General features: G+C 39.6%; 1 protein-coding gene across 3 annotated transcripts in view; it reads right to left on the reverse strand.

The window, feature by feature from the left end:
- Positions 1–342: 342 nt before the first annotated feature.
- HDAC1 (histone deacetylase 1) overlaps positions 343–25,112 on the reverse strand; it is a 40,837-nt gene continuing 16,067 nt past the window's right edge. For all 3 annotated transcript variants that reach the window (XM_074555577.1, XM_074555579.1, XM_074555578.1), the window contains 10 exons: positions 23,788–23,926; positions 22,203–22,344; positions 18,642–18,734; positions 17,063–17,171; positions 12,142–12,282; positions 9,794–9,902; positions 9,574–9,704; positions 6,325–6,471; positions 4,875–4,944; positions 343–3,364 (listed from right to left, as the gene is read on the reverse strand). In XM_074555577.1, the coding sequence (XP_074411678.1) occupies positions 3,337–3,364; positions 4,875–4,944; positions 6,325–6,471; positions 9,574–9,704; positions 9,794–9,902; positions 12,142–12,282; positions 17,063–17,171; positions 18,642–18,734; positions 22,203–22,344; positions 23,788–23,926 (1,109 nt within the window). In that variant the 3' untranslated portion in view covers positions 343–3,336. The remainder of the gene's footprint in view (positions 3,365–4,874; positions 4,945–6,324; positions 6,472–9,573; positions 9,705–9,793; positions 9,903–12,141; positions 12,283–17,062; positions 17,172–18,641; positions 18,735–22,202; positions 22,345–23,787; positions 23,927–25,112) is intronic.

Consider the following 25,112-nt stretch of genomic DNA (forward strand, 5'->3'; position numbering starts at 1 on the left):
TATAAAATAGAATATATAATAATATATATTATAATATCTATTATATAATATATTATATAATACAATATATAATATATAATGCAATACATAATATAATATAATATAATATAATATAATATAATATAATATAATATAATATAATATAATATATAGGAAAGCCTTATTTTTCTTACCTTAATTAATTATTAATGCCTTCTTTTTCTTACCCTAATTAATTATCAATGCTTAATTTTTCCAATCTTAATTCCACCCCTAATTATTTTATTGGAATTTCCATGAAATCCAAACAAAAACAATCTCTGAAAATGAAGAAATTAATGAAGGAAAAAAAAAAATCAGACCAAGCATAGAAACGGAGCAGTTTTATTACAAAGGTTCTGAAAATTCAAAATAAACGTTTCTTTAAAAAACCACAATAATTTTATTTTTCCCTCCCACCATGCCCAGACACAAAATTCCATTGATCTCTGTTCTTGTTTCACATAAAAACACTGAAAATTCCGAGTGAAAACCCAAAGGGACTAAAAAACTCCACGAGAAAAGGGAAAAAAATGGGAAAAAAAGGGAAAAAATGGAAAAAAAAGGAGGAATTAAAAAAATCAACCCTTTGCAAAAGAAGCTGGAAATTTTTTAGCAGCATTATTGGAGTTGAAACCTCAGCAGAGCTCCCGTGGGAGGGTGCAAAAATCAAAATATTCTGGAATTGCAAAATTCCAGAATTCCACAGAATTCCTGAGGAAGGAGAGCAGCTGGAAAAAAAGGGGAAAAAATTCAAAATTTGAGTTTTTAGCCCATAAAAATCAGGGAAAAAATGAGGAAATAATAAAGAAAATAATCAGGAAATAATCAGGAAAAATGAGGAAAAGATGAGGGAAAAAATCAAGAATAAATGAGGAAAAAATCAGGTAAAAATCGGGAAAATAATCAGGAAAAATGAGGAAATAATCAGGAAAAAAATGAGGAAAATAATCAGAAAATAATCAGGAAAAATCTTTAAAAATTCAGGGGAAAATCAGGAAAACAATCACGAAAAAAATCAGGAAAATAAACAGGAAAAATCAGGGAAAAAATGAGGAAATAATAAAGAAAATAATCAGGAAATAATCAGGAAAAAATGAGGAAATAATCACGAAAAATGAGGAATAAATGAGGAAAAAATCAGGAAAAAATCGGGAAAATAATCAGGAAAAAATGAGGAAATAATCAGGAAAATAATCAGGAAAAAAATCAGGAAAATAAACAGGAAAAAATCAGGAAAAATGAGGAAAAGATGAGGGGAAGAATCAAGAATAAATGAGGAATAAATGAAGAAAAAATCAGGAAAATAAACAGGAAAAAAAAAGAGGAAAAATCAGGAGAAAAATCAGGGAAAAAATCAAGAAAAAAAATCAGGAAAAATGAGGAAAAATCAGGAAAAAATGAGGAAATAATCAGGAAAAAATCAGGAAAAAAAAATCAGGAAAATAAACAGGAAAAAAATGAGGAAAAAATCAGGAAAAATGAGGAAAAGATGAGGGGGAAAATCAAGAATAAACGAGGAATAAATGAAGAAAAAATCAGGAAAATAAACAGGAAAAATCAGGGAAAAATGAGGAAATAATAAAGAAAATAAACAGGAAAAAAAAAATCAGGAAAATAATCAGGAAAAAAATGAGGAAAAAATCAGGAAAATAAACAGGAAAAAATCAGGAAAAAATCAGGAAAAATGAGGAAAAGATGAGGGGAAAAATCAAGAATAAATGAAGAAAAAATCAGGAAAATAAACAGGAAAAAAATGAGGAAAAATCAGGGAAAAATCAAGAAAAAATCAGGAAAAATGAGGAAAAAATGAGGAAAATGATCAGGGAAAAAATCAGGAAAATAATCAGGAAAAATTCAGGAAATAGTCAGGAAAATAAACAGGAAAAAATCAGGAAAAAATGAGGAAAAAATCAGGCAAATAAACAGGAAAATAAACAGGAAAAAATCAGGAAAAAAGAGGAAAAGATGAGGGGAAAATCAAGAATAAATGAGGAATAAATCAGGAAAAAGTCAGGAAAAAATCGGGAAAATAATCAGGAAAAAATCAGGAAAAATCGGGGAAAAATGAGGAAATAATAAAGAAAATAATCAGGAAAAAATGAGGAAATAATCAGGCAAATAAACAGGAAAAAATGAGGAAAAAATCAGGAAAAAATCGGGAAAATAATCAGGAAAAATCAGGGAAAAATGAGGAAAAAATCAGGAAAATAAACAGGAAAAAATGAAGAAAAAATCAGGAAAATAATCAGGAAAAAAAAGGAAAACAAGAGGGGAAAAATCAAGAATAAACGAGGAATAAATGAGGAAAATAATCAGGAAAAAATCAGGAAAAATCAGGGAAAAACGAGGAAATAATAAAGGAAATAATCAGGAAAAAATGAGGAAAAAATCAGGAAAAAAATCAAGAAAAAAAATCAGGAAAAAATTGAGGAAAATGATCAGGGAAAAATCAGGAAAATAATCAGGAAACCATCAGGAAAATAATCAGGGAAAATGGGGAAAAAATGAGGAAAAAATCAGGAAAAATCATTAAAAATTCAGGAAAAAATCAGGAAAAAATTGGGAAAAAATTGGGAAAAATGAGGAAAAAAAATCAGGAAAAATCATTAAAAATTCAGGAAAAAATCAGGAAAAAATTGGAAAAAAATGAGGAAAAAATGAGGAAAAAATTGGTTTTTTTAGGGACACACATGAAGAAAAGATGTCAAAGATGTCAGTTGGGCTCTGGGCTGGATTTGAGGGCATTTTTGGGATTTTGAGCCACCCCTGAGGGTGATTTTTATTTTATATTTTTATATTTTCCAGATCTGTGCTCTGGGGGCTGATTAATTATTAAAAATACACAAAAAAACAAATAAAAAATTGGATTTTTCAGGTTTTTTTTCAGCTGCTTCTCTTTCCCCAATTTTGCTGCAGGAGGAACCAACTCTGTTCAAGAACTGCACAATTGTGACCCTGAGAAATGGCAGAATTTTTGTTATTTTGATTTTTTTTCCACAAAATTCTCTCCTCCCAGGCTTCATTTGGGAATTAAAAACACCCCAAAAATAAAAAAAAAAAAATAGGAAAAAAAGCAAGAATTGATGGCCATTTTCCACCTATTTCTACTTAAATTAATTAATTTTTTTTTTTGCAAGGTTATTGTGGAAGGGAAGGGAAAAAAGTGATTTTTTTGGGTTTTTTTTTGGAGGGGAGTGGAAGGCAAAGGGTGAAAATCCCTGGTCAGCAAGGAATAATTTACATTTCTCCAGTCATTTGTACAATTCTATAGAAATATTTACAGAAAAGAGCTAGAAAATAGAAATCTGCAGATCCTCAGGTGGATTTTGTCTCTTCCTTCACCCTGGGGAGCAAAAAAAAGAGAAATATTTGGATTAAATCAATAATTTGGGTTTGGGTGTAACAGCAAGGGGTAAAAGTGTGGCTTAGCTGGTTCGTTTTCAGCGAAAATTTAATTTAAATATATTAAAATTTATTGTTTTAATAATATATTAAATTATAATATTTATATATTACATTATATTACATTATATTATATTATATTATATTATATTATATTATATTACATTACATTACATTATATATAATATTACATTATATTATATTATATTACATTATATTATATTATATTACATTACATTATATTACATTATATTGCATTATAATATATATTTTATATACAATAGATAAAATAATATTATATATAGTATTATAGTATTATATATATTGTAATGTACAATATATAATATATATTAATATAAAAATATAGATGTAATTATATAAATTATATCTAATACAATGTAATTTATTGTAATGTAATGTAATGTAATGTAATATAATATAATATAATATAATATAATATAATATAATATAATATAATATAATATAATATAATATAATATAATATAATATAATGTAATGTAGTATAATATAATATAATATAATGTAATGTAGTATAATGTAATATAGTATAACATAATAAATATATAATATATAACATAGTAACATATTAAATTATATCATGATTTAAATATATTATTAATTTCATTACTTTTAATTCAATGAATTTAATTAATTAATATTAGTGTCATTATTATTAATTCATAATTTAAATATTACTAATTATATTTAATATATTAAATATCTATATATTTTAATATATTGCTGAAAGAAAGAGCAATATTCTGACTTTTCAGCCCTCTCAATGAGGGAATTCCAATGAGGAATTTGTGACAAATTCCCTCCAAGTGCCACCTAAACTGGCACATCAGCTCCTCAATGCCCCCAGTGCCCTGGGCATGGGCAGTGCCAGGCTCAATGTGCCCAATGCCCTGGGCATGGGCAGTGCCAGGCTCAATGCCCTGGGCATGGGCAGTGCCAGGCTCAGCCCCCAATGCCCTGGGCATGGGCAGTGCCAGGCTCAGCCCCCAATGCCCTGGGCATGGGCAGTGCCAGGCTCAGCTCCCAATGCTCTGGGCATGGGCAGTGCCAGGCTCAATGCCCTGGGCATGGGCAGTGCCAGGCTCAGCTCCCAGTGCCCTGGGCATGGGCAGTGCCAGGCTCAATGCCCCCAATGCCCTGGGCATGGGCAGTGCCAGGCTCAGCTCCCAATGCCCTGGGCATGGGCAGTGCCAGGTTCAATGCCCTGGGCATGGGCAGTGCCAGGCTCAATGTGCCCAATGCCCTGGGCATGGGCAGTGCCAGGCTCAATGTGCCCAATGCCCTGGGCATGGGCAGTGCCAGGCTCAATGCCCCCCCAATGCCCTGGGCATGGGCAGTGCCAGGCTCAATGCCCTGGGCATGGGCAGTGCCAGGCTCAATGCCCCCAATGCCCTAGGCAGTGCCAGCTTTACCCTTTGGGTTCTGCTGTTGTTGTTGCTGTTGTTGCTTTTTCCTCTTTTGCTTTTTCTTCTTCTTTCTCATCTGGAGAAAAAAACAAAAAATCCAAATTAAATTAAAGCCACAGAGGAGGAAAAAATTAAATGAAAGACACAGAGGAGGAAAAAATTAAATGAAACCATGAAGGAGGAAAAAATGAATTTAAAGACACATAGGAGGAAAAAATTAAATGACACATAAGAGGAAAAAATTCAATGACACATAGGAGGAAAAAATTAAATGAAAGACACAGAGGAGGAAAAAATTAAATTAAAGACACAGAGGAGGAAAAAATTAAAGACACATAGGAGGAAAAAATTAAATTAAAGACACATAGGAGGAAAAAATTAAATTAAAGACACATAGGAGGAAAAAATTCAGTGACACAGAGGAGGAAAAAATTAAATTAAAGACACATAGGAGGAAAAAATTAAATTAAAGACACAGAGGAGGAAAAAATGAAATGATACATAGGAGGAAAAAATTCAATGAAAGACACAGAGGAGGAAAAAATTCAATGAAACCACAGAGAAGGAAAAAAAGAAATGACACAGAGGAGAAAAAAATTCAATGAAACCATGAAGGAGGAAAAAATGAAATGAAAGACACAGAGGAGGAAAAAATTAAAGACACAGAGGAGGAAAAAATTCAATGAAAGACAGAGGAGGAAAAAATTAAATGAAAGACACAGAGGAGAAAAAAATTAAATGACATAAAGGAGGAAAAAATTAAATTAAAGACACATAGGAGGAAAAAATGAAATGACACAGAGGAGGAAAAAATGAAATTAAAGACACATAGGAGGAAAAAATTCAATGACACAGAGGAGGAAAAATTAAAAGACACATAGGAGGAAAAAATTAAATGAAAGACACATAGGAGGAAAAATTAAATGACACATAGGAGGAAAAAATTCAATGAAATCACGAAGGGGGAAAAAATGAATTTAAAGCCACAGAGGAGGAAAAAATTCAATGAAAGACACAGAGGAGGAAAAAATTAAATGACACAGAGGAGGAAAAAATTAAATTAAAGACACATAGGAGGAAAAAATTAAATGACACAGAGGAGGAAAAAATTAAATTAAAGACACAGAAGAGGAAAAATTCAATGAAAGACACAGAGGAGGAAAAAATGAAATGACACATAGGAGGAAAAAATTCAATGAAAGCCACAGAGGAGGAAAAAATTAAAGACACAGAGGAGGAAAAAATTCAATGAAAGACACAGAGGAGGAAAAAATTCAGTGACACAGAGGAAAAAATTAAATGAAAGACACAGAGGAGGAAAAAGTGATTTTAAAGCCCCAGAGGAGGAAAAAATGAATTTAAAGCCCCAGAGGAGGAAAAAATGAATTTAAAGCCCCAGAGGAGGAAGAAATGGATTCCAAGGCAGGCAGGAGGGGCAGCCCTGGTGCTCTCCCACCTTTCTTCTCCTCCTCCTCCTTCTCCTCCTCGGCCTTCGCCCGTTTGGGTTTTTTGAAGTTGGCCGCGTTCCTGCGGCCGCCCTCGCCCTCGTCCTCCGAGTCCGAGAACTCCTCATCGCACGAGATTCGCTTGTTGGAGTTCCTGACTGGAAAACAAGAGCACAGATTTTTAATTTCAGGAGGTTCCCAGCTTGAATGGGCTGAGGGAGCTCACAGAAATCAGGATTGGGTGGGGATAAATTGATTTTTGTGGGATCTGATGAAGCTTTGGGTGGTGATAAATTGATTTTTGTGGTGTCTGATGAAGCTTTGGGTGGTGATAAATTGATTTTTGTGGGATCTGATGAAGCTTTGGGTGGTGATAAATTGATTTTTGTGGGATCTGATGAAGCTTTGGGTGGTGATAAATTGATTTTTGTGGGATCTGATGAAGCTTTGGGTGGTGATAAATTGATTTTTGTGGGATCTGATGAAGCTTTGGGTGGTGATAAATTGATTTTTGTGGGATCTGATGAAGCTTTGGGTGGGGATAAATTGATTTTTGTGGGATCTGATGAAGCTTTGGGTGGTGATAAATTGATTTTTGTGGGATCTGATGAAGCTTTGGGTGGGGATAAATTGATTTTTGTGGGATCTGATGAAGCTTTGGGTGGTGATAAATTGATTTTTGTGGGATCTGATGAAGCTTTGGGTGGTGATAAATTGATTTTTGTGGTATCTGATGAAGCTTTGGGTTCATCCCTTCCCATCTGCTCCAAAATCATGTGGAAAAGAGGGATTAGCACAGTTGGGATGGGTCAGAGCTGACACTGCCAAATCAGACCCTGAGCTGGGCAGAAAATTCCATTTTTCACAGCCAGGATTCTGCCAAGGATTCTGTCCCAGCCATAGGAACTGCTGGAATTCTGCCTGGAAAATCAGAGTTTATCCCAGCATGGAAATCCCATGGCAGGAGAGATCCTGAAATACAAAAACCCAGCAGGATGTGGGGATGGATTCAGCTCAGAGAGGGTGAAAACCCTGGGGCAGAGCCTGAGGGGAAGCTCCAGCTCCTCCTGGGGATTTTGGGGATCCACAGAGCTCCAGCTCCTCCTGGGGATTTTAGGGAATCCACAGAGCTCCAGCCCCTCCTGGGGATTTGGGGGATCCACAGAGCTCCAGCCCCTCCTGGGGGTTTTGGGGACCCACAAAGCTCCAGCCCCTCCTGGGGATTTTGGGGGATCCACAAAGCTCCAGCTCCTCCTGGGGGTTTTGGGGACCCACAGAGCTCCTGGGGATTTTGGGGACCCACAAAGCTCCAGCCCCTCCTGGGGATTTTGGGGACCCACAGAGTTCCAGCTCCTCCTGGGGATTTCAGGGAATCCACAGAGCTCCAGCTCCTCCTGGGGATTTTAGGGACCCACAGAGTTCCAGCCCCTCCTGGGGGTTTGGGGCACCCACAAAGCTCCAGCCCCTCCTGGGGATTTTAGGGAATCCACAAAGCTCCAGCTCCTCCTGGGGATTTTAGGGGACCCACAGAGCTCCAGCCCCTCCTGGGGATTTTAGGGATCCACAAAGCTCCAGCTCCTCCTGGGGATTTTGGGGACCCACAGAGCTCCAGCCCCTCCTGGGGATTTTAGGGAATCCACAGAGCTCCTGGGGATTTTGGGGACCCACAGAGCTCCAGCCCCTCCTGGGGATTTTAGGGAATCCACAGAGCTCCAGCCCCTCCTGGGGATTTTGGGGACCCACAGAGCTCCTGGGGATTTTGGGGACCCACAGAGCTCCAGCCCCTCCTGGGGATTTTGGGGGACCCACAAAGCTCCAGCCCCTCCTGGGGATTTTAGGGAATCCACAGAGCTCCAGCCCCTCCTGGGGATTTTGGGGACCCACAGAGCTCCTGGGGATTTTGGGGACCCACAGAGCTCCAGCCCCTCCTGGGGGTTTTGGGGACCCACAAAGCTCCAGCCCAAGGCTTTGGCTCTGGGTGTCCCCACAAACCAAGGGGGTAAATGCTGGCATGGAAACCCCACAAGCTGCTCATGGGGAGCTCATGGAGCTGCTCAGCTCTGGGCTGTTCCCAGCACAATTCCATCCCCAGCACAATTCCCAGCACAATTAAAATTCCCAGTGCAATTAAATTCCCAGCAGAATTCCCAACACAATTCCATTCCCAGTACAATTAAATCCCCAGCACAATCCCCAGCATCATTTCCAGCACGATTCCAATCCCATCAAAATTCCCAGCACATTCCCATCCCCAGCACAATTCAATCCCCAGCACAATTCCCATCAGAATTCCCAGGACAATTCCCTTCCCAGCACAATTCAATTCCCAGCATAATCCCACCCCAGCACAATTCCATTCCCATCAGAATTCCCAGCACAATTCCATTCCCAGCACAATTCCCATCACAATTCCCAGTACAATTCCAATCCCATCAGAATTCCCGGTACAATCCCACCCCAGCACAATTCCATCCCCAGCACAAATCAAATCAGAATTCCCAGCACAATTCCCATCAGAATTCCCACCACAATCCCACCCCAGCACAATCCCCAGCACAATTCCATTCCCATCAGAATTCCCAGCACCATTCCCACCACAATCCCATCCCCAGCACAATTCCCATCAGAATTCCCAGCACAATTCCAATCCCATCAGAATTCCCAGCACAATTCCATCCCCAGCACAAATCAAATCAGAATTCCCACCACAATCCCATTCCCAGCACAATCCCCAGCACCATCCCCAGCACAATTCCACCCCCAGCACAATTCAAATCAGAATTCCCAGGACAATTTAATCCTCAGCACAATCCCCAGCACAGTTCCACTCCCATCAGAATTCCCAGCACAATTCCACTCCAGCCCAATTCCCAGCCCAATTCCCAGCCCAATTCCCAGCACAATTCCCAGCACAATTCCCAGCACAATTCCATCCCCAGCACAATTCAATTCCCAGCACAATCCCATTCCCAGCACAATTCCCATCAGAATTCCCAGCACAATCCCATTCCCAGCACAATTCCCATCAGAATTCCCAGCACAATTCCAATCCCATCAGAATTCCCACGACAATTCCAATCCCATCAGAATTCCCAGCACAATTCCATCCCCACCACAATCCCATTCCCAGCACAATCCCCAGCACAATTCCAATCCCATCAGAATTCCCAGCCCAATTCCATCTCCAGCACCATTCCCATCAGAATTCCCAGCCCAATCCCACCCCCAGCACCATTCCCAGCACCATTCCCAGCACCTACCGGAGATGCGTTTCTCAGGATCATCCTCCTCCTCATCCCCGCTCTCCTCCTGCACAGCATCCTCAGGGATCGGCTGCATCTGCACGCCGGGGGCGTGAGGGAGCATCCTGAGGTTCTCAAAGAGCCTCTGCCTAGAGCCAGCCAGGGAAGGACACTCGGTCACCAGGGGCCACCAAGGCCACCAAGCCCCCCCTGGCAGGGTCACCCCCTCAGGGCTCACTTGATTTTCTCCAGGTACTCGTTGGTGTTCTGGTTGGTCATGTTGGAGGGGCTGATGTGCAGCTTGAAGTCAGGCCCAAAATACTCAAAGTAGTCGTTGTATGGAAGTTCTAGGGGGGAATTAATGGTAATTAACAGCAGGTTAATTAATCAGCAGGATGCAGCACTGGGAATTCAAAAGGGATCGTGCGTGTCCCTGAGTGTCACAGATGTGTTTTGGGGAAAAATCCTTTCCTTAGGATCTTTTTCTCCTGAGAAGCTGAGAGGCCTCAGAAATGAAATGTAAACAATGGTTATCTGCTGCTGTGGAATGCAACAGGTAAATCTGTGATTGGTCTCATGGGGTTGTTTTTAATTAATGGCCAATCACAGTCCTGGCTTGGAATCTCTGGTCAGTCACAAGATTTTATCATAATTCCTTTTCTTTTCCTTTTCCTTTTCCCTTTCCCTTTCCTTTCCTTTCCTTTCCTTTCCTTTCCTTTCCTTTCCTTTCCTTTCCTTTCCTTTCCTTTCCTTTCCTTTCCTTTCCTTTCCTTTCCTTTCCTTTCCTTTCCTTTCCTTTCCTTTCCTTTCCTTCCCTTCCCTTCCCTTCCCTTCCCTTCCCTTCCCTTCCCTTCCCTTCCCTTCCCTTCCCTCTTTCTCCTTTCCCTTTCCCTTCCCTTCCATTCTTCAGTATAGTTTTAGCATATCATTTTCTTTTCATATAATATAGATCATAAAATAATAAACCAGCCTTCTGAAATATGCAGTCAGATTCTCATCTCCTCCCTTGTTGGGGTTCCCTGTAAATTCTACACCTGAGCTCTTGGGGGTGTTCCAGATTTAAAGGCAGGATGGATTCTGTTACCATCAGCATGGCAGCTGTATTTTATCAGGTGGGCAGATCCTTATCTCTCTCTGAGTGATAACATCCACTCCTCCTTCTGGGGGGACATTGCTGATAACAGCCATTGAATGTCCCTGCATGGCTGATAAGAACTGCAGCACCCATTGGGAGATGGGAGCCCAGAGGGAGGAGCCAAGCATTCCTACATGGATACAATCTGAGATTTCAAACATTCCTACATGGATACAATCTGAGATTTCAAACATTCCTACCTGATATAATCTGAGATTTCAAACATTCCTACCCAGATACAATCTGAGATTTCAAACATTCCTACCTGGACAGAATCTGAGATTTCAAACATTCCTACCTGGACAGAACCTGGAGATTTCAACCATTCCTACCCAGATATAATCTGGAGGTTTCAAACATTCCTACCCAGATAGAATCTGGAGATTTCAAGCATTCCTACCCGGATACAATCTGAGATTTCAAACATTCCTACCCAGATACAATCTGGAGATTTCAAACATTCCCACATGGATATAATCTGGGGGATTTCAAACATTCCTGCCCGGATATAATCTGGAGATTTCAAGCATTCCTACCTGGATGAAAACTGGAGATTTCAAACATTCCTACCCAGATACAATCTGGAGATTTCAAACATTCCTAGCTGGATATAATCTGGAGATTTCAAAAATTCCTACCTGGATATAACCTGGAGATTTCAAGCATTCCTACCCAGACAGAATCTGGAGATTTCAAACATTCCTGCCTGGATACAATCTGGAGATTTCAAGCATTCCTACCTGGATATAATCTGGAGATTTCAAACATTCCTAGCTGGACAGAACCTGGAGATTTCAAGCATTCCTACCCAGATAGAATTTGGAGATTCTGGAACATTCCTACCTGGATGAAAACTGGAGATTTCAAGCATTCCTACCCAGACAGAATCTGAGATTTCAAACATTCCCACCTGGATAGAACCTGGAGATTTCAAGCATTCCTACCTGGATATAATCTGAGATTTCAAACATTCCTACCTGGATGAAAACTGGACATTTCAAACGTTCCTACCTGGATATAATCTGGACATTTCAAGCATTCCTACCCGGATAGAATCTGGAGATTCTGGAACACCAGCACGGCTTCTGCACTGGATTGCCCAGAGGAACAGCAGCTGCCTCTGCCCCTGGATCTCCAGAGGCAGAGACTGCACCTTTCTCCAGGATCCTGCTCCAGCAGAACCAGCCCTGACCCTGCAGGAGGGCTGAGCCACAATTCCAATGGGACTGCTGCCAACAGGGTGCCAGGTTGGGTTCTGACTCTGGCAGTGCTGGTTTAGTTCACTGCATTGTTTATTTTATCCTTTCATTTTCTTCCCTATTAAAAAACCGTTATTTCCCGTCCCACATTTTTTGCCTGCGAGCCCCTTAATTTAACATTTACACCAATTTGGAGGGAGTGGGTTAAGTTAATTTTCTCTGCCTTCCTCAGCAGCCCCAGGGGGGTTTTACCATTGGGGATCTCGGTGTCCAGAGCCACAGCAGTCTCGTAGGTCCAGCAGCGAGCCACGTTCCTGATGGTGTAACCCCCTCCTCCCAGCATCAGCATGGGCAGGTTAAAGCTCTTCACAAACTCCACACACTTGGCATGGCCTGCAGGGCAAAAAACAGGTCCCATTTGGGGTAAAAATGCCTGAATGAGGGATGTGGGAGCAAAATGCAGTTTATTGGATCCAAGAGTTACAGCAGGGCAGGGTGGTGGGTGACAGAGCTGTGCCCACAGCTGCCAGCTCCAGCTGCAGGCAGCCCTGGGGACCCTGTGGGTTTGGTCACAATGCATTCTGTACTTTTGGTCACAATGCATTATTTTCTTTTCTTTTGGTTACAATGCATTATTTACTTTTCTTCTGGTCACAATGCAATCTATGTTTTTCTTTTGATCACAATGCAATATTTACTTTTCTTTTGGTTACAATGCATTATTTACTTTTGCTACAATGCATTCTACACTTTTCTTTTGGTCACAATGCATTATTTACTTTTGCTACAATGCATTATTTACTTTTCTTTTGCTACAATGCATTCTACACTTTTCTTTTGGTCACAATGCACTCTATGTTTTTTTTTTGGTCACAATGCATTATTTACTTTTCTTTTGGTCACAATGCATTATTTTCTTTTCTTTTGGTCACAATGCATTCTGTACTTTTCTTCTGGTCACAATGCATTATTTACTTTTCTTTTGGTCACAATTCATTCTACACTTTTCTTCTGGTCACAATGCAATCTATGTTTTTCTTCTGGTCACAATGCATTATTTACTTTTCTTTTGGTTACAATGCACTCTATGTTTTTCTTTTGGTCACAATGCATTCTGTACTTTTCTTTTGCTACAATGCATTATTTACTTTTCTTTTGGTCACATTTACTTTTCTTTTGCTACAATGCATTATTTACTTTTCTTTTGGTCACAATGCATTCTCTACTTTTCTTTTGGTCACAATGCATTCTACACTTTTCTTTTGCTACAATGCATTATTTTCTTTTGCTACAATGCATTCTGTACTTTTGGTCACAATGCATTATTTACTTTTCTTTTGATCACAATGCATTATTTACTTTTCTTTTGGTCACAATGCAATCTATGTTTTTCTTTTGGTTACAATGCATTCTATACTTTTCTTTTGGTCACAATGCATTATTTACTTTTCTTTTGGTCACAATGCATTATTTACTTTTGGTCACAATGCATTATTTACTTTTCTTTTGGTCACAATGCATTCTACACTTTTCTTTTGCTACAATGCATTATTTACTTTTCTTTTGGTTACAATGCACTCTATGTTTTTCTTTTGATCACAATGCATTCTGTACTTTTCTTTTGGTCACAATGCACTCTACGTTTTTCTTTTGGTCACAATGCATTATTTACTTTTCTTTTGGTCACAATACATTCCACACTTTTCTTTTGGTCACAATGCATTATTTACTTTTGGTCACAATGCATTATTTACTTTTCTTTTGGTCACAATACATTCCACACTTTTCTTTTGGTCACAATGCATTCCACAATTTTCTTTTGGTCACAATGCATTCTATACTTTTCTTTTGCTACAATGCATTATTTACTTTTCTTTTGGTCACAATGCACTCTATGATTTTCTTTTGCTACAATGCATTCTATACTTTTCTTTTGGTCACAGTGCATTCTGTACTTTTCTTTTGGTTACAATGCACTCTATGTTTTTCTTTTGGTCACAATGCATTATTTACTTTTCCTTTGGCTACAATGCATTCTACACTTTTCTTTTGATCACAATGCATTATTTACTTTTCTTTTGGTCACAATGCACTCTATACTTTTCTTTTTGCTACAATGCATTCTACACTTTTCTTTTGCTACAATGCATTATTTTCTTTTGCTACAATGCACTCTATGTTTTTCTTTTGGTCACAATGCATTATTTACTTTTCTTTTGGTCACAATGCATTCTACACTTTGCTGAGCATCCTAAGCCAGTAGAATCAATCTATACCTTAACTTTTATCTCTAGCCTGTCATAACTGCTGTAATTACCATATTCATGTTCCTGTTCTCCAGTCACTATAAATTAGTACATTACAGTTTAAGCTAGAAGTTGTTTTTCAGTTTTCTTGCAGTGGAAAATTCTGAGACCTTTTTTCTACTTGGCTTTTTTACCTGTGCAATCTTTCTGCTTGGTAAAACATCTTGTTTGGGGTGGGTTTATCCATAAAAACCCCTTCTAACTAACACTCCCTTTGCCTCCTTGGTTATCCAGTAATGCCTCAGCAATTCTTTTCTTCTATACCAAAACTTGCCTCCATCTCCGTTCCTTCATCAAACTCTACATTTCACAATCTTTGTGCCAAGCCCACACATCTGTGAGAGTTTCCTGCCAAACTTTGTGTGGGGGCCTGAACATATGTTGTATTGTGGGATCTGTGTGGGTCCGAGTTACTCCAAACGAGCTGCAGCTGCAGGGTCCTTAGTTGGGCAGCAGCTGTAGCTCGTGAAGGTAACTGGGATAAATAGGGGTGGGTCAAGAGCCCAGGAGGAGCCCCTGAGAAGACAGGAAGGACTGTGCTGCAGAGAATGGAGCAGAACAACACTGCAGTGAAGATTACAACAACTGGTGACCCCGACGTGATGAAGAACACACAACCAAACATTGAAAGAAGGTATGGAATCCCCCGGACAGCCGAGAGCTGTGGCAGCCTGAGAGCTGGGACTGCAGAATATAATATGGCCTTTAAGGAAAAGAGCCTTGGAACATCTAAGACAGCTGAGAGCTGGGACTTTATGTGTATTATAATTGTATAATTGTTAAAAGAAAAGGGGGAAATGTGGGGGCCTGAATATATGTTGTATTGTGGGATCTGTGTGGGTCCAAGTTGCTCCAAACGAGCTGCAGCTGCAGGGTCCTTGGTTGGGCAGCAGCTGTAGCTCGTGAAGGTAACTGAGATAAATAGGGGTGGGTCAAGAGCCCAAGAGGAGCCCCTGAGAAGACAGGAAGGTCTGTGCTGCAGAGAATGGAGAAGAGCCCCAGCAGAGAGGGAAGAACAACACTGCAGCGAAGATTACAACAACTGGTGCCCCGTGTGAGGAAGAACACGCAGCCAAACATTGAAAGAAGGTATGGAATCCCCTGGACAGCCGAGAGCTGTGGCAGCCTGAGAGCTGGGACTTTGGAATATCAGCCAGAGAGCTGGGACTATAGAAGATAGGACAGCTGAGAGCTGTGGCAGCCTGAGAGCTGGGACTGCAGAATATAATATGGCCTTTAAGGAAAAGAGCCTTGGAACATCTAAGACAGCCGAGAGCTGGGACTGTATGTGTATTATAATTGTATAATTGTTAAAAGAAAAGGGGGAAATGTGGGGGCCTGAATATATGTTGTATTGTAAGACCTGTGTGGTTCCAAGTTGCTCCAAATGAGCTGCAGCTGCAGGGTCCTTAGTTGGGCAGCAGCTGTAGCTCGTGAAGGTAACTGAGATAAATAGGGGTGGGTCAAGAGCCCAAGAGGAGCCCCTGAGAAGATAGACAGGACTGTGCTGCAGAGAATGGAGAAGAGCCCCAGCAGAGAGGCAAGAACAACACGGCAGCGAAGATTACAACAACTGGTGACCCCGACGTGATGAAGAACACACAACCAAACATTGAAAGAAGGTATGGAATCCCCCGGACAGCCGAGAGCTGTGGCAGCCTGAGAGCTGGGACTTTGGAATATCAGCCTGAGAGCTGGGACTGTATGTGTATTATAATTGTTAAAAGAAAAGGGGGAAATGTGGGGGCCTGAATATATGTTGTATTGTAAGACCTATGTGGTTCTAAGTTACTCTAAATGAGCTGCAGCTGCAGGGTCCTTAGTTGGGCAGCAGCTGTAGCTCGTGAAGGTAACTGAGATAAATAGGGGTGGGTCGAGAGCCCAAGAGGAGCCCCTGAGAAGAGAGAAAGGACTGTGCTGCAGAGAATGGAGAAGAGCCCCAGCAGAGAGGCGAGAACAACGCTGCAGTGAGGATTACAACAACTGGCGCCCCGTGTGAGGAAGAACATGCAGGCAAACATTGAAAGAAGGTATGGAATCCCCTGGACAGCTGAGAGCTGTGGCAGCCTGAGAGCTGGGACTGCAGAATATAATATGGCCTTTAAGGAAAAGAGCCTTGGAACATCTAAGACAGCTGAGAGCTGGGACTGTATGTGTATTATAATTGTATAATTGTTAAAAGAAAAGAGGGAAATGTGGGGGCCTGAATATATGTTGTATTGTGGGATCTGTGTGGTTCCAAGTTACTCCAAATGAGCTGCAGCTGCAGGGTCCTTAGTTGGGCAGCAGCTGTAGCTCGTGAAGGTAACTGAGATAAATAGAGGTGGGTCAAGAGCCCAAGAGGAGCCCCTGAGAAGAGAGACAGGACTGAGCTGCAGAGAATGGAGAAGAGCCCCAGCAGAGAGGCGAGAACAACACTGCAGCGAAGATTGCAACAACTGGTGCCCCGTGTGAGGAAGAACACTGCAACCAAACATTGAAAGAAGGTATGGAATCCCCCGGACAGCTGAGAGCTGTGGCAGCCTGAGAGCTGGGACTGTATGTGTATTATAATTGTATAATTGTTAAAAGAAAAGGGGGAAATGTGGGGGCCTGAATATATGTTGTATTGTAAGACCTGTGTGGTTCCAAGTTACTCCAAACGAGCTGCAGCTGCAGGGTCCTTAGTTGGGCAGCAGCTGTGGCTTGTGAAGGTAACTGAGATAAATAGGGGTGGGTCAAGAGCCCAGGAGGAGCCCCTGAGAAGATAGAAAGAACTGTGCTGCAGAGAAAGGAGAAGAGCCCCAGCAGAGAGGGAAGAACAACACTGCAGTGAGGATTACAACAACTTTGCCATGGAATTGCTGCTGAGCAGCTTTGGCTCCTACCTTTGATGGTGAGGTTGAAGCAGCCCAGCCTGTCCCCAGACAGGGAGTCAGAGCCGCACTGCAGGACCACGGCGCTGGGCTGGAACGTCTCCATCACCTTGGAGATCACCTGAAACACCAAAGGTTCTGTCACCCCCTGCCCACAGGCCCCTGGCACAGCAGCACAGGGACAGGCAGGCACAGGGAGGCGTTTTTGGGGCACCCACAAAGCTCCAGCCCAAGGCTTTGACTCTGGGTGTCCCCACAAACCAAGGGGGTAAATGCTGGCATGGAAACCCCACGTGCTGCTCATGGGGAGATCATGGAGCTGCTCAGCTCTGGGGTGTCCCCAGCACAATTCCATCCCCACCACAATTCCATCCCCATCAGAATTCCCAGCACAATTCCTTCTCCATCACAATTCCCATCACAATTCCATCCCCAGCACAATTCCACCCCTAGCACAATCCCCAGCACAACTCCAATCCCACCACAATTCCATCCCCAGCACAATTCCCAGCACATTCCCATTCCCAGCACAATTCCCATCAGAATTCCCAGCAAATTCCATCCCCACCACAATTCCATCCCCATCAGAATTCCCACCACAATTCCATCCCCAGCACAATTCCCATTCCCAGCACAATTCCCATCAGAATTCCCAGCAAATTCCATCCCCAGCACAATTCCATCCTCAGCACAATTCCATCCCCAGCACAATTCCCACCACAATTAAAATTCCCAGTACAATTAAATTCCCAGCAGAATTCTCATCACAATTCCATTCCCACTACAATTAAATCCCCAGCACAATCACCAGCATATTTTCAAGCACAATTCCAATCCCATCAAAATTCCCAGAACAATTCCATTCCCAGGACAATTCCATTCCCCAGCACCATTCCATTGCCCAGCACCATTCCATTGCCAGCCCGATTCTCATCAGAATTCCCATCACAATCCCACCCCCAGCACAATTCCCAGCACAATTCCCTTCCCAGCACAATTCCCAGCACAATTCCCTTCCCAGCACAATTCCCAGCACATTCCCATTCCCAGCACAATTCCCATCAGAATTCCCAGCAAATTCCATCCCAATCAGAATTCCCAGCACAATCCCATTTCCAACACAATGCCCATCAGAATTCCCAGCACAATTCCATCCCCAGCACAATTCCATTCTCAGCACAAATCCCAGCACAATTCCCATCACAATTCCACCCCCATCACAATCCCCAGCACAATTCCATCCCCACCACAATTCCATCCCCATCAGAACTCCCAGCACAATTCCCATCAGAATTCCCAGCACAATCCCATTCCCAGCACAATTCCCAGCACAATTCCATTTCCACCACAATCCCCAGCACAATTCCATCCCCACCACAATTCCCAGCACAATCCCATCCCCACCCAGCACCGCTGCTCTCACCCCCAGGATCTCCCACACCCCCTGATTGCCCACTGAGAACACACCCCTTGGTGAACCTCATCCCATTACAAAAAAACCCCACAAAACCTCAACAAAACCCCCCAAAGAACAGCCCTGGGGACAAAGAGGGACCAGAGAGGATCCCTGGGCAGAGCAGGCCCCACTCACAGGTTTGAAAATGGCTTCGTAGGACTCGTCATCGATGCCGTCCCGCAGCGGGTAATTCACAGCGTAGTACTTCCCTTTGCCTGCCCCGATGTCCTGTGGGGTGGGAGAGCAGAGCAGAACTCACCAAAAACCCCAATCCTGCCCCAAACTGGCAAAGGAAGCTTTGGAACCCAGCTTTGAATCCAGAGTAATTAATATTGTTCAATATTAATGATTTACGGCAGACGCGCACGGCAGCGCGCTGGGCTGGGCACGGCAGTCACTGAATTTATTCAGTCACTGAATTCTACTTTCAAATCAAAAGAAAATAAATAAAAATAAAATATTCTGCACTAAAATACTATATATTTTAATGTATTTATCACTCTTACATCCAAGCGGTTTATAAAAACAGTTATTTCATTTATAGTGTAGCAGCAAGCTTTTGGTAGGGATGAAAAAATACAAATCCCAAGTGAAAGATTTTATTTGAAAATAGAATTCAGTCATTGAATTCTATTTTCAAATAAAAATAAAATATTCTACACTAAAATATTATATATTTTAATGTTTTTATCACACACAGCCAAGTGGTCTATTAAAAAGTTATTTCATTCATGGTGCAGCACCAAGCTCTGGGTAGGACAAATCCCAAGTGAAAGATTTTATTCAGTCACTGAATTCTACTTTCAAATCCAAAGAAAATAAATAAAAACAAATAAAAATAAAATATTCTGCACTAAAATATTTTAACATTTTATCACACTCACAGCCAAGTGATTTATAAAAATAGTTATTTCATTTATGGCACAACACCAAGCTGCTGGTAGGGATGAAAAAATACAAATCCCAAGTGAAAGATTTTATTCAGTCACTGAATTCTATTTTCAAATAAAAATAAAATATTCTGCACTGAAATATTTTAACATTTATCACACTCATAGCCAAGTGGTTTATAAAAATACTTATTTAATTTATAGCGCAGCACCAAGCTCTTGGTAGGGCTGAAAAAATACAAATTCCAAGTGAAAGATTTTATTCAGTCACTGAATTCTACTTTCAAATCAAAAGAAAATAAATAAAAATAAAATATTCTGCACTAAAATATTATATATTTTAATGTATTTATCACACACAGCCAAGTGGTTTATAAAAATAGTTATTTAATTTATATAACTATTGGTAGGGCTGAAAAAATACAAATCCCAAGGGAAAGATTTTATTCAGTCACTGAATTCTATTTTCAAATAAAAATAAAATATTCTGCACTAAAATATTATATATTTTAATGTTTTTATCACTCTTACATCCAAGTGGTTTATAAAAATAGTTATTTAATTTATAGTGCAGCATCAAGCTGTTGGTAGGGCTGAAAAAATACAAATCCCAAGTGAAAGATGAGAAGATTTTGATTAAAAATATCACAATTCTTGTAAAAATCCCTTAAGAATAAGTAAAGAACCTTTCACCCCTGAGAAGAGAAGTTCTGGTAATGTCACAGTCACAGGTGACAAGAAAAAATCAAGAAGAAATGAGGAATAAATGAGGAAAAAATCAGGAAAATAATTAGGAAAAAATGAGGAAAAATCAGGGGAAAAATGAGGAAATAATAAAGGAAATAATCAGGAAATAATCAGGAAAAAATGAGGAAATAATCAGGAAATAATCAGGAAAATAATCAGGAAAAATGAGGAAAAAATGAGGAAAAAATCAGGGAAAAAATCAGAAAAAAATGAGGAAAATTATCAGGGAAGAATCAGGAAAATAATCAGGAAAAAATCAGGAAAAAATCAGGAAAATAATCAGGAAAATAATCAGGAAAAAATCAGGCAAATAAACAGGAAAAAATGAGGAAAATAATCAGGAAAAATGAGGGAAAATCAGGAAAATAATCAGGGAAAAATCAGGGGAAAAAATCAAGAAAAAATCAGGAAAAAAATCAGGAAAAAATCAGGGGAAAAAATCAAGAAAAAAATCAGGAAAAAATGAAGAAAAATCAGGAAAAATGAGGAAAAAATGAGGAAAAAATGAGGAAAATTATCAGGAAAAATGAGGAAAAAATCAGGAAAATAATCAGGAAAAAATCGGATAATTCAAGAAAAAAATCAGGAAAAAATGAAGAAAAATCAGGAAAAAATGAGGAAAAATGAGGAAAAAATGAGGAAAAAATGAGGAAAATTATCAGGAAAAAATCAGGAAAATAATCAGGGAAAATGGGGAAAAAATGGGAAAAACCTTTGCCCTCAGAAAATGGAAAAGCCGCGAAAAAAACCCAAAAAGCTGGAAAAAAACCCCAAAAAAGCTGGAAAAAATCCCAAAAAACCCCAAATTTGCTGGGAATTTGGTGGCTCTCACCCTGAGGTCCCCAGTTCCTGGGAAATATTCTCCATATTTGTGGAAGGACACGGTCATCACCCTGTCTGTGGTGTAAAAATGAGGAAATAATAAAGAAAATAATCAGGAAAAAATCAGGAAAAAATCAGGAAATAATCAGGAAAAAATCAGGAAAATAATCAGGCAAAAAAATCAGGAAAAAATCAGGAAAAAATCAGGGAAAAAAATCAAGAAAAAAATCAGGAAAAAATGAAGAAAAATCAGGAAAAATGAGGAAAAAATGAGGAAAATTATCAGGGAAAAATGAGGAAAATAATCAGGAAAAAAATCAGGAAAAAAAATCAGGCAAATAAACAGGAAAAAATGAGGAAAATAATAATGAAAAATGAGGAAAAAATCAGGAAAAAAATCAGGAAAATCAGGGAAAAAAATCAAGAAAAAATCAGGAAAAAATCAGGAAAAATCAGGAAAAAATCAGGAAAAATGAGGAAAAAATCAGGAAAAAATGAAGAAAAATCAGGAAAAAATGAGGAAAATTATCAGGAAAAAATCAGGAAAATAATCAGGGAAAATGGGGAAAAATGGGAAAAACCTTTGCCCTCAGAAAATGGAAAAGCTGGGAAAAAACCCCAAAAAAATGGGAAAAAAAACCCCAAAAACCTGGAAAAAAATCCCAAAAAACCCCAAATTTGCTGGGAATTTGTGGCTCTCACCCTGAGGTCCCCAGTTCCTGGGAAATATTCTCCATATTTGTGGAAGGACACGGTCATGACCCTGTCTGTGGTGTAAAAATGAGGAAATAATAAAGAAAATAATCAGGAAAAAATCAGGAAAAAAATAAGGAAATAATCAGGAAAATAATCAGGAAAAATCATTAAAAATTCAAGGGAAAAATCAGGAAAATAATCAGGAAAAATCAGGGAAAAATCAGGAAAAAAATCAGGGAAAAATCAGGAAAAAATCAGGAAAAAATCAGGGAAAAATCAGGGAAAAAATCAAGAAAAAAAATCAGGAAAAAATGAGGAAAAATCAAGAAAAAATAAGGAAAAAATGAGGAAAATTATCAGGGAAAAATCAGGAAAATAATCAGGGAAAATGGGGAAAAAATGGGAAAAACCTTCGCTCTCAGAAAATGGAAAAGCCGCGAAAAAAACCCAAAAAAGCTGGAAAAAAACCCCAAAAAAATGGGAAAAAAAGCCCAAAAAAATCCCAAAAAACCCAAATTTGCTGGGAATTTGTGGCTCTCACCCTGAGGTCCCCAGTTCCTGGGAAATATTCTCCATATTTGTGGAAGGACACGGTCATGACCCTGTCTGTGGTGTAAAAAGCCTCCTCCACCCCATCCCCGTGGTGGATGTCGATGTCAATGTACAGAACTCGCTGGTGGTACCTGGAAAAAAAAAATCAGAATTTTGGATTTATTGGGAGGAAAAAGTGACTCCAGAGCAGGGAATTCAGGGCAGGATCTACAGGGGAAGGGACAGAAAATAAAGTGATTTTTGCTGCTGGGTTTGTTTCAGATTCAGCCAATAAAGAGCATTTTTATGCAGATTTTTATGCAGATTTTTATGCAGATTTTTATGCAGATTTTTCTGCCACAGTGAGGTTTGCCTGCAGCCATGGGTGGGACAAAGAACAGCAGCAGAAAAATGTGACATCTAAAAAGCTGCAAAAATCCTCAGGCCCCTGCACTGGTGGCATTTCAAATTCCCTCTCTTATTTCAGGGGCAGCACTGAGGAGCTGGGATTGATTCAGAATCCCCAAAATTAGAATTGAATTAGTTTGTAATAAATAGAATGTAATTTATATAATATCTATAATACTATTATAAATATTATATTTAAAAGAATAGTAAAAATATTTGAATTATTTCTAGCAAAGTAGATACTTATATTATATAATAATCAGTATTAAAACTATAATATATAATATAGAATATATAATATAGAATACATTATATAAAATATAGAATATAGAATATATATAATATGTTATATGTTATAGGTTATGTTATATGTTATAATGTATTCTATATATTATTATATATTCTTCTAAATGTTATGCTATGTAATATTATGGGATATTATGTTATATTGTAGTATATATGATATATATTTATTATATTATATTATATTATATTATATTATATTATATTATATTATATTATATTATATTATATTATATTATATATTATGTTATATTGTAGTATATGTGATATATATTATATTATATTACATTATAGCACATTATAACATATATATTATACATTATTATATATTATAGATAATATTCTATAATGTCATTGCATAGTATATTATATTATATCATATTACATCATATTTTGCATATTATATAGTGTATAGTATATATTATATATAATGTATTATACATACAATATACTATATACTATATATTATATATTACATATTATATATTATATATTATAGATTATATATTGTAGATTATAGATTATAGATTATATATCTATCTATATATATAGATATAGTATATCTATATATATCTAGATATCTATATCTACATATATCTATATTACATATATATCTATATACATAAATATACATAATATACATATCTATATCTATATACCTAATATATCTATATTACATAAATATATTATATATAATATATATTATATATTGTAGATTATAGATCATAGACCATAGATTATATTACCAAAACTTTTAGGATTTTTTCCCCCCAAAACCCCTTTGCTAGAGAAGGAATCAGAGCCCAAAAACCCAGAAAAAGCCCAGACTAAATGCAGAATGCTGGGGATGATCAGCGAGGAAGAGGAGGCCGAGCAGGCCGTACTTGAGCAGCTCCAGGATGGCCAGCACGATGTCGTTGACGTAGCAGAACCCCGAGGCCTCGGATTTCTTGGCGTGGTGGAGCCCTCCAGCCCAGTTCACTGCGATGTCGGTCTGCTGCTTGTTCAGCTTCACCGCGCTGGCTGCGCACACAACGCACCGCGTTAGGGCAGGAGGGAAAAGCTCAAATGGAGCATGAGGGGGAGCTGCAAATCCTCATTGGGGGTTTTGGGGGGCTCCTGCTCCAGGGTGTCCCCACAAATCAGGGGAAAATGGGAATATTTCTCATCTTTTCCCTCAGAGCAGGAACCCAGCTGGGGTCACACTGGAGACAATCTGGGCAAGGTTTGAGGAGGAAATCCCACACAGGAGGAAATCCCAATTACAAGAAATTAAGGCAGGAGGGAAAAACCTCAAACAGAGCCTGAGGGGAAGCTCCAGATCCTCCCTGGGGTTTTTGGGGGGCTCCTGCTCCAGGGTGTCCCCACAAATCCAGGGAAATGGGAAATATTTCTTATCCTTTCCCATTTTTGCCCCAGAGCAGGAAAATCCCACAAAGCCAGCACCCAGCTGGGGTCACTCTGGAGACAATCTCAGAGTTCAGGGTTTCTCAGAGCCCTGAATAGAGCAAGGTTTGAGGAGGAAATCCCACACAGGTTAAGGCAGGAGGGAAAAACCTCAAACAGAGCTCCAGCTCCTCCCTGGGGTTTTTGGGGGCTCCACAAACACCTGGAGTTTTGGGGGGCTCCTGCTCCAGGGTCTGACTCTGGATGTCCCCACAAACCAAGGGGAAATCGCAAATGTTTCTCATCTTTTTTCCCAGTTTTGACTGGGAAAAAAAGGGTTTGTCCCCACAAACCAAGGGAAAATAGGAAATATTTCTTATCCCTTCCCATTTTCTCCTCAGAGCAGGAAAATCCCACAAACCGAGCTGGGGTCACACTGGAGACAATCTGGGCAAGGTTTGAGGAGGAAATCCCACACAGGTTAGGGCAGGAGGGAAAATCCTCAAACAGAGCTCCAGCTCCTCCCTGGAGTTTTTGGGGCTCCTGCTCCAGGGTGTCCCCACAAACCAAGGGGAAATGGGAAATATTTCTCATATTTTCCCTCAGAGCAGGAAAATCCCCACAAACCCAGCTGGGGTCACACTGGAGACAATCTGGGCAAGGTTTGAGGATGAAAATCCCACACAGGTTAAGGCAGGAGGGAAAATCCTCAAATGGAGCCTGAGGGGAAGCTGCAAATCCTCATTGGGGGTTTTTGGGGGGCTCCTGCTCCAGGGTCTGACTCTGGATGTCCCCACAAATCCAGGGGAAATGTCAAATATTT

Source organism: Zonotrichia albicollis, chromosome 20, assembly GCF_047830755.1.
Source record: "Zonotrichia albicollis isolate bZonAlb1 chromosome 20, bZonAlb1.hap1, whole genome shotgun sequence".
NCBI classification, from domain to species: domain Eukaryota; kingdom Metazoa; phylum Chordata; class Aves; order Passeriformes; family Passerellidae; genus Zonotrichia; species Zonotrichia albicollis.